Below are 10,509 nucleotides of genomic sequence, written 5' to 3'. Positions count from 1 at the left end.
CTATAGATAGCTGAATATGCAATTTACTCCTGTTTTTATATTTTACTATGAAATATGAGTAGGTTTCATCTTGAAGTTACTTTATGGATATACAGATACCACATTTCTCCCTTATGACCTTTAGTTTTACCTTCTTTGTTGAAAATTCCGAGACTTGGTTTTTCACCAATTTACAACATCTCACCATTTTGATTAGGCGCCATCCCTATTAAGGGACTCATTGAGTGGAAAACTCAAGTACTCAGAGCAATTTTACGGTTCTTGACTAAGTATTATGAGGTATTTAGAGTAAAGTTTTGTACCTCCTAGTATGTTGGTACCAAGAGGTACTAAATTTACAATAGAAAAAGTAATACCTCATATTATCTTCTCAACGACTATAAAATTGCTCTTGAAATTATATGTGCTTATATTAAAAAAGGAGTCCATGTGACCATTCAATTACAACTTGCTAATTATTAATTTCAGATTTGAGAATTAAATTAATAGAGCATTAAATTGAGATCCAAGATGGATACAATATAGAATGTATTTATTAATTACAAATCAGAATTATTAAATTAGAGTGTATGCTACTTTCAATTGTGTGATTTATTTGACATGGACTCCCAACACGATCTACGCACGATAATTCGATCATTCTAATCAATGGTCGTTCTCTTAGAGAGAGAATTCCCTATATGCCATTGAAAATTCGCTTGGTTCCTTATATGCCACTGAAAAACATCAAGTTCCTTATATGCCAACCAAAAAATTCTTCCATCCCTCTTGTGCCACTGCCGTGAGCTCTGTTGGAGAAATTATCCATTGGCTGGTCAAGTTTTTATCCAAATACCCACCCTACCCTTCTTTAGCCATTTCCAGCAAGCTTCCATGAAATGAATGGCAGCAAAGCAAGCAACGATGGGCAGGGCGGTTAACTACAAATCCGATGCAAGTAGTTGAAAACTATTTTTTTTTATTCTCGTACAGGAGCAGTAATGTAGCTCAAAATTTGGAGATGAAAAAGTATTGATAGGATTCGTGTCGGGCATACATATCGTTGCCGAATCATACAGAGACCAAAGGTAAAATGGATGCCCATCAAGGCAGAAATAACGGAGAGGAAACCAAAGAACGCATGAGAGATTTGAAGGGCAATATTGTCTTTTATTACCCTAATTAACAGCAAACTAACAGCTAGCTCACGGTAGTGGTACAAAGGGGATAAAAAGTTGAACTCATTGGCATATAAGGGATACAACATTTTTCGGTGGCATATAAGGGACTGAGACAATTTCTAGTGGCATATAGGGAATTTTCTCCTTAGATGATCCTCTCAACAACGTTTTCACTTCGGACTAGGAATAATTACATTTTGTTACAATTTGGACCACCCCATCCCACTCCAACTCTTTCTTCTTCTCATGCTCTAGCTAGCTGGTGTCCACAACTCCAAATCGAGCTTTGGCAGTTCACTGGCGAGCTGGTGGTGTCCACATCGTGGTGTAGGCAAAGGTTGGGCATGAACAATTTGAGCAGCCAAAGTGTGGGAAGAAGAAATGGATGGAGAGGGTGGTCCAATTCTAGCTAGTCCAAAAAGAAAACTTGGTTAAAGGATTACTCCAAGATAAAACTTTGGTAATAATAGGTACTCTAGACCAATGTGCAATTCACTTAAAAAATGGTTGATGAACAGAGGACAATACCATTTATGAAGTATCTTTTTGTTCATGTCTTATAAAGGAGGTCAAGATTAATCTTGCACTTTTTGAAAATCCTTCCACATTTACCCTAGTTTGACAAGTACTCCCAATTTACAATACCAGTTTGGATTGCTATCAGATTTAACATACCGATTTTGGTTACGACCAAATCCCAAGTGCAACCCAAACCAAACAGTGGCTAAAGCATGGGGTTTGGTAATTTTCACTACCAAACAGTGGCTAAACCATAGGGTACGTAGTATTTGCGCACAAATGCATTACTGTTCAAACATTTGCAAATCTGAGGATGCCAATAGTACTTCTCCTGGTGATCATTGGATCGAATAGCCGAAAGCAAAGAAACATGTCTGCTGGTCCGTCACATTGCTAGTAGTATTGTGTGTCATCTTGTGTACTTCAAGAACAATGGAGGAAGCATGCAGCAAACCAATTCACAAGGTGATGACATGACCCAACAAGGGCCAGAGGCAGCCAAGCAGGGAGGCGGAATGGCATGTTTCTTCCCTTCGATGAATTGCATATCTGCCGTGATGGAGAGACTTTAAAATTGTTTTTCTTGTGAGTTCTGTTCTTTTTACCTGACATTCTAGACAACGACACATTATTATCTGATCTCAAATGTAGGTATTTCATTACTGCTATTTCTAAATATATATCTACAAAAACTATTAAAATATAATTACATGAAGGTATTTATATTAGGAAAACGTAACAACCTCCATGTGGACGATCCGGAGGCGACTGCGGGTCCAGCGTTGCCTGGCCTCCTTCCCACCATCTATCCTACTGCCACTGGAAAAACCGTGCGGTGAGCAAGGAGGGTGGCGACAGGAATGACCAGTGGTGCCCTTAATCTCGTACGCGGGTGACGTGTGGTCGTGGTGAAGCCAGCTGGTTGTTGCGGCATGGTGCCGTGGCAAGGTGGGTAGCCAGCGACCGCTAGGATAAGGTGGTGGTGATGTGTGGTGGCGGCGGTTGCGTGGGACAGCTCCATGGTGACACCGTGTTGCCAAGCGGCGGCAACCCAACACGGCGACAAGTGCACCGGGGGACAATAGCCGCCTATCCCTTCGATGGATTTTGGCATATCCGAGTTTGGATCCAGCTATGGATATTGATTTATAAGCTGGTGCCAAATTTTAAGTCTTAAAATTTGATTTTTGGAGTTTTTTATTGAATTTATTTTCCAGTATTGGCTTTTAAATCGATAATAGCAATACATATATAAAAGTTTGATTTTTTTATTGCTAATAAACCGTGTGGCTTATAATCAGCAATAGGCCTCATAACTCAAAGTTACACAAACACTCTCTTGTCCCAGAATGATGCACACTGATTTGTCAGCCAGAGCTGCAGATCAAACTGGGGCACGGGCGCTCCCCACGCGCGCAGAACAGAGCACCACGCAGCTCCAAACACATTCCTCCATCATCTCATCTTTTGACCGGTCACCGGCCCGCCAGCCAGCCAGCCGGCCGGGGACCTACGCGGCGGCCACCACCACCACCACCGGCAACGCCATGACAGCCTGAACTTGTGTTTTAGTAAGCCCCAAAGCGTAGCAAAGTATTGCAGGACCAACGAAAAGGTGAGGCTGTGCTTTGATTTGATCTTTTTTGTGTGCATGACCACCTACTATACCTCTCTTTGATTCTGCAACTCTGAATCTGAAACGCATTGTGTTCTGACATTGCAGGTTTTCCCTTTTTTTTTTTCTCTTTGGCCTCTGGGGCTCTTTCATGATTCCAAAAGTGCAATGTTGCATCACTGGAGTGAACTGATTGTTTGCTTTGCTGAATTGTATTATTGGAAGAGTTAAAATCTTCTTTAGTTACTACCAACAACCCACCAAAGAAAGAACTATCTAGTCTTTTCTACACGTTAAGTACCCACTATTACATCACTTGGAAACTACATGGGACTAAACTACACTATTACTGCAGTCTATATAGATTTCAAATGGAGTGCGGTGTTACACTTCCAATCCTCTATGGCCACGTAGCCTTGCGGCCAGGGTTACCGATTCCGAGGTAAAAACCGGTTCCTGTTGGCCGCAAGGCTACACAAAACCGGACCCTACCGGTTTCAAGAACAAAAAAAAAAGGAATGGACTCCCGCACTATCTCTGGTTCTTTACACATGTCATGGAGGAATAACTCAGAGTGAAACAATACACTGTCTGGTGCTGTTGGTTAAAAAAAAGGAAAGAAAAAACTTAGAGTGACTGACCAAGAAATCCATGATCTGGTCTACGTTCTTGGTTCGTCTACCGATTCATCAAGAAGAGATTCCACACCGGCCTAGCTACGGTGTCCCGTGATGTCGGCTGTCGGCAAGATCAACATGTATGTTTCGTTCAGCTCCTCCAGTGAAATGGCCCCGGACAGCTATATAGCCTGAATCCCAATCAGAGATGCAGTCATGGATGATAACCATGCGTCGTATGCTTCAGTAATTCAGTTTAGTAGGCTCATGTGCCTCTGAATCTCTGATTGGGAAGTTGCAGTAGGCAGACATTCCAGTTTGGATGCCATGATCAGTTAGTTATCAATGCCGATCCTGTGCTGATGCAGTTGTTGGGTTGGGTCTGATTAGTGTGACGAGCAGGAAGAGACATTTGCCAGTTTTTCTGGATCTACTACATCATTCAGAGGCTTTGCTAATTGATGCTGTATTTCTGTCTCCAAAAAAAAAAGTAAGTGAAATCTTTGAGAAATTATATGATTCTTGGATGCTTGCCCCGTTCTTTTTAGCATATCGACTTATCGAGTCATATAGATTATTCATGCCATGCTTTTAAAAGTTCGATTTCTGAGCTACTTTCTTCGTACTTAAATATGTGATACTAAATTTAAAACTTTGATCATCAATAACTCTAAAAAAATTTAGTTTGAAAACATAAAAGACATATGGATAGCATACTAAAATCTTGTTATAGATGTGGAGTAGAAAAAATAGTGGTCAACGACGCACATCAAAGATCAAAAAATCAATGATATCATATACTCCTATTTAAATACAACGATAGTACTCCCTCCTTACCAAATTGATCATTATATAAGTTTATATACCAAGATCAAGAATAATTTAAATCACATCAATCAAGATACCATGCACACATTCTCTCACAATGCATGCATCGATTAAAACACCATGCCAATTACATCTTAGCATGCATATATTCTCCCATATTGTATTAATTATATTCTGATAAAATCCGTGTCCATGCGGTTATATGATGATTAATTTGAGAAATTTTAAATATCATTATATAATAATTAATTTGGGAAGGAGGGAGTAGTATATTTGTTAACATGAGTAGTAGCTAATCAGCAGATAAGCTGATTTGCCGAAAATACTCTGCAACTCTTGTCCCAGCCCATATACACGTCATTACGTAACCCAAAAATGTTATAGTGGGCTTGGACTAGCCTAGGTTATGGGCCAGCCCAGCCCAAAATGCATATAGGTTTGATCAATATGGGCCAGTGTTGTTTTGTGCCAGATTCAGGCCTTCATTTTTCTGCCGAAAGAGGCCTCGCTGATTTGAGTGAAACGTTAAGAACACATTGAAGAGATGATGAACTGCACAAACAGATGCAAAAGAAGAAAATAAAAAAAAATTGTTGATCTCTTGGCTTGATTTACACACATCAGTTTCCTGAAAATTCTCACTCTGTTTGGCTAGGATATTATCGTTATCAATTATGGTGATATAATTACTCCCATCAAACTATCGTCAGGCTCAAGGATGGTACGTAATTGAGTAAGGATGCTTATTCCTTGTACATAACAAGAGCTTTCATGACAACAGAAAAAATACCTGCCCTAACCACAAGTCAACCACACAATCTTGCAAATTGTCACGTTATTAAATCTCTCTGTCTCTGGTCTTCTTGAAGCACCAAGTGAGCAACTTTTTTTAGTGACACGAACTATCACTGTTTTATCATTATTTTTTGTTTACTTTGTGGTTTGTGCACCACCAACAGGCAGCAGTTCAGGGTTTACTTTTTGCATGTCGACATCCCTAACTACAACCCTGACAGTGATCAGCAAACTTTCAGAAACAGATGTGTCAATCCATCTCAACCTTTCTCAGGTGCATACATGTTATAATAGTTATTGTTTTTGTAAGTGTAATTTTATCTGAACATTGTGTAGAAAAATGACTAGAAAACCTCCACTTTGGTGCTTAGAGGTTCCTTTGGAATTGAGAAATTTGCTGCATTCTTGCGGAAAATTGGAATAGTTGTATGAAATTTTCGTAGAATCATTGTGTTCCAAAGGATCCCTGAGTTTGTTCTTCTTTTCTCTGCCTCTCAAGGGAACAAGTGCAATACATAAAAAGTGAGGCAAAATGGTCTTTCGACAATTAAATACTCAAATTTCCATTAAATAATAAACAGGATATATGCAAGTCATCTACTCATCAGCCGCCCAAGTTAAGAATTAAATATTGCCCATTTTCATCATGATCTTGAAACGTGCCGGCCAAATCAGTTGTTGTCTTGAGCTGTTGGGAGCATGTAATGCTACATCCTACATGCAATGTATTATCAATGCAAGATGCCATTTTATATTGCGTTCTTTTTTTCCACAGAACATTTTATATTACAATTTTTAAAAATGCCGTCTTTGCTTGAACATACCTGTATGCCTAGTCAAAGCACTGTTGGAGTTGTACCCATCATTTGAACATTATTGATTTGGTGCTTCGCTACATTAAGCATGTGTGGCAACCGACCAGTCACTAGTACTATGAAATCCATTATTCTCCAAAAAGAAGAATAAAAACAAAATTTTCTGGTTTAACCTCCACGTCAATGAATAGGCCCTTCAAACATCTGTTTGTCAATAGTGAAAAAACAGAACTTTTTTTTTAAAAAAAAGAGGTGAAAATGGAACCTACTTATTCTCCAAAAAGAAAAATAAAAGGAGTGAAGATGAACTATGTTCCCTTGTTCAGTCTTTTCCTCTTTCCCTAATTCCTGCATTATATAGATTTTGCTGGTCAGAAAAGTTCAGCCTTTCCACAACCATGATGCATTGCTCAAACTTTACTTTCATAAAAAACACACTAGCTATGAACACTGTCTTTTCAGGCTTTTAGCCATCCCATGATTGCTTAATATGCACATATAGGTCTGTTTAGTTACTGAAAAAAGTTGAAAGTTTGAAGAAAGTTGAAAGTTTGAAGAAAAAGTTAAAAGTTTATGTGTGTAAAAAAGTTTTTGATGTGATATAATGTGATGGAAAGTTGGGAATAGGAGGAAACTAAACACCGCCATATATGAGCAGGTAAAATTAACCGAAGAACCAAACTATCAAGACATTAGACATGCGCATCAGCAGTAATTAATTACTAGCTGCAGCATGCACATACTTTACTGCATACGTAATCTCTTGCTGAAAAGAAAGAAGAGAAAAGAAAACGAAGTGTTCAGAAATCAGAATTGTTTACTCTGCCCAATGCAGAGCAGCAGTTCACAGTTCACACCACATGACATGAAATCGCCTGCCGCTCTGACCTCTCTGCAGCTGCCACAGCCTCTGGATCCGGATCTCTCTCCCGTTTCTTTTGCCGTCTCTATCCTGTGCAGTTACTTCATCGCGTCAGGATATGCAGTGAAAAATCCGCTGGGGTGTCTAAATCCTGTTTAGATGGGACGATGTTTGTACAGTAATTATAAATATTAAATGTAGATTATTAATAAAATCTATCTATAATTTTGAACTAATTCGCGAGACAAATCTATTGAGCCTAATTAATCCATGATTAATCTATGTAATGCTACAGTAAACATTCTCTAATTATGGATTTATTAGGCTTAAAAAATTTGTCTCGCAAATTAGCTTTCATTTATGTAATTAGTTTTATAAGTAGTCTATATTTAATACTCTAAATTAGTGTCTAAATACAGAGACTAAAGTTAAGTCCCTGGATCCAAACACCACCTTACTGTGGTGGATGCATCACCAATCTAATCTCCGACGAGCTCATCTCATTGAGCATGCAGGAGTTGATCTAGGGATGTGTTTAGTTCGCGCTAAAATTGAAAATTTGGTTGAAATTGAAACGATATGATGGAAATATGGAAAGTTTGTGTGTGTAGCAAAGTTTTGATGTGATGGAAAAGTTGAAAGTTTGAAAAAAAAAGTTTGGAACTAAATTCGGCCTAGGATGGCACTGGAAATGTTCACCAATTGGTTTGCAAATTGCAATGTACATGTGCCTGCGACCTTATGGATATCGTTGGGGTAACCATTGGTTCGAAACGATCCATGAAACCAGCAGCAAAATCGTAAGAACTCTACATAAAGTGTTGTTTTTTGGTGAAAATTTACGGAAGGCATTCTGATTCATGTGTTCTGAAGAAGACCGGTGCGCAATCGTAAGCAGCACTGTTTTGCAAGATCCCTCTCCGAGCTATCTCTCCGTTTAGCTCGGAGAGAGATCTCGCATGGTTACATGCCACTGTGGGCTCAACTGATGCATGGCCCTGTAGCATCTTGAAATTCCATTTTCATTCTGAGTAGATAATAGATTGACCATTTTCCCTTTTTTTTCCCCCAAGACCACATGGATCCAAACAACAAAGAGATCACACTATGAACAGTCCCCCCCCCCCCCCCCCCCCCCCCCCCGTTTTTTATACTCATGTTTGAATCAGCAGCAAGCAGCTAGCTGATGAACTGATGATCCTACCATCCTAGCAGTAGCAAGCAGTAAACTATAGCAGTAATTATTAATTAACAACCCTGTGCTGTTCGTTGCAAAACTACTCTGAAAATTCTGAAGCTGCGAGTTCTTCACTGTGCAAGCCAGCAGCTACGCTTGACCTAACCGAGAACTCTTCACCTAATTTACATTTCTGATTTCTACCTCCCCAATTTCCAAACCAAACCCTCCTGTACTAATCGTAGTTTAATCCTGGCCGTACGATGTCAGCTCGCCGACTCCGAGATGCTCTGCAGCGACGGCCGCCAATTCCGCCCTCTGCCGCCGCCGCCGCCGCCGCCGCCGCCGCTGCTCCGGTGCCGGTCTTTCTCCGCCGGCTTCCGCTCCTGAGTCACCAAGAAGAGGGGAATTCAGAACACAAATTCAGCTGATCGGAGAAGAAGAGAGAGAGGGAGAGAGCAAGAATTGGGCGGAGCGAGTAATCACCTGGTGATCGGAGGGTCGCCTCTGTTCTTCTCCGGCGGCGGCGGAGTCGCCGGTCTGCGGTTGCCGGTGGTGGTGGTCGGTGACCTCCTTGCACCGCCGCATCTTCTCCTGCCGCCTCGCCTGCAGCGCCTTGGTCACCTCTGCGCGGACAAGGAGCAGACACGGATTAGATTTTAGCCTAAGCCTCCATGGATGGAAATCGAGCAAGAAGCAGAGCAATCCAAGAAAGAACATAATCTCTGATTGATTTGATACCTTGGGAGGTGACGAGGCGGTAGACCTTGCCGAGGAGCAGCGTCTCCTTGGGCTTGAGCAGCTTGATCTTGGTGATCTTCGCCGCCGCCCCTCCGGACTCGTCGCCGACGGCCGCTCCGACGGCGGAGTGTTCGGCCTTGCCGCCACCGCCACCACCGGACGAGGAGGCGGAGACACGGAGCAACACGAGGGCGACGTAGTGGCCTGGGTTGCTGCGCATGACGTCCGCCGCGGTGGCCGGCCAGTAGAGCCGCTCCACCTTGCCGCCCGGGTGCTGGATCACCACCGCCGCCACCTCCGCCGCCTGGCAATTCCCCATCGCCGCCGCCGCCGCCCGTACCCACAGCCCACCACCTCGCCGGCGTCACCAATGGCTCCCTTCGACGAAGAGGAGGAGGAGGAGGAGGAGGTCGTCGTCGCCGGCGGCGTGGGAGCTGCAGCTGAGCTTGTGGTTGCGGCGGTCGGGGAAGACGGGGGGTGGGTGGTTTATATCGGGGCGGGAGGTAGGGGAGCAGAGCAAGCGAGCGAGAGTGATTAGGGAGGTAATTAAATTAAATTAGCCTTTGTTTAATCATAATGGTTGGCTGTTAGCGACGTGATTAACGAAGGGGTCAACGTGTTAATTAGGGTAGTACTTCTCCATCCACAAGTTGTAGTCCCCGTCCCAAAATATAAGATGTTTTAAGGTTAGACACGATTAAATAGTTAAGTGAATGTTCTAGGGTTGTGATTGGATAAATAGTGGAGGTAGGTGGGAAAGTGAATGGTGGATGGTTGTGATTGATTCGGAAGAGAATGTTGATAGAAAAGTTGTTATATTTTAGGACAAATCCTAAGGGCTAAAAGTTATTATATTTTGGAACGGATAGAGTAATTTTTTTTCTCCTTCCATGTGTATTCTATAATAAGTTTATTTTTAAATAATCATTACGTTGAAGTTTGTAGAAATAGAAAATAATTGTATTATTTTGGTAGATAAAGTAAAGAATAATTGTATTTAGATTTGATAGAGCAGATGTATTTTAACTATTTTGATTTTATGTTTATATGTGTGAAATGGATGAAAAACGAATTTATTTTGGGAAGGACAAAGGAGGAGTACTCCCTCCGTCCCATAAGAGCAAGTTTGATAGTATAGCCATCTACTAACTCCAAATCATCTATAGCTAATTTAATAGCTCATTCATATAATAGTTATCTATAAACCATTAATATATGGTCCCACATCTCGCACACACACACAACGTATTGTAGTTCGTGCTGCAGCTGGCTACAAATCTGTAGCCCGCTTTTCTTCTCTCTTCTCTTCTCTCCTCTACATGTGTTTGCAGCTGACTTGTAGCCTACTATTGTACTCATTCTAAAAAATGAATTTAGGAT

At 41.3% G+C, this 10,509-nt stretch overlaps 1 protein-coding gene across 1 annotated transcript; it reads right to left on the bottom strand.

Annotated features, from left to right (window-relative positions):
* Nucleotides 1–8,426: 8,426 nt before the first annotated feature.
* LOC127781605 (uncharacterized) lies at nucleotides 8,427–9,583 on the bottom strand. Its single transcript, XM_052308587.1, has 3 exons — nucleotides 9,130–9,583; nucleotides 8,875–9,014; nucleotides 8,427–8,774 (listed from the first exon to the last, which is right to left on the bottom strand). The coding sequence occupies exons 1-3, from the start codon at nucleotides 9,446–9,448 to the stop codon at nucleotides 8,655–8,657; spliced, it is 579 nt and encodes a 192-aa protein (XP_052164547.1). The 5' UTR covers nucleotides 9,449–9,583; the 3' UTR covers nucleotides 8,427–8,654.
* Between the last annotated feature and the right edge of the window lie 926 nt (nucleotides 9,584–10,509).

The sequence above is a fragment of the Oryza glaberrima genome, chromosome 8 (genome assembly GCF_000147395.1).
Source record: "Oryza glaberrima chromosome 8, OglaRS2, whole genome shotgun sequence".
Lineage (NCBI taxonomy): Eukaryota > Viridiplantae > Streptophyta > Magnoliopsida > Poales > Poaceae > Oryza > Oryza glaberrima.
The sequence above is the reverse complement of the archived record's forward strand: the minus strand, read 5'-3'. Positions and strand labels throughout refer to the sequence as shown.

Coding starts and splice junctions, on each gene's coding strand:
- LOC127781605 (XM_052308587.1), bottom strand. CDS start 9,448: ATGGGGAATTGCCAGGCGGCGGAGGTGGCGGCGGTGGTGATCCAGCAC. Junction 9,015..9,129: donor CCGCCTCGTCACCTCCCAAG/GTATCAAATCAA, acceptor TTGTCCGCGCAG/AGGTGACCAAGGCGCTGCAG. Junction 8,775..8,874: donor GGCGACCCTCCGATCACCAG/GTGATTACTCGC, acceptor TTGGTGACTCAG/GAGCGGAAGCCGGCGGAGAA.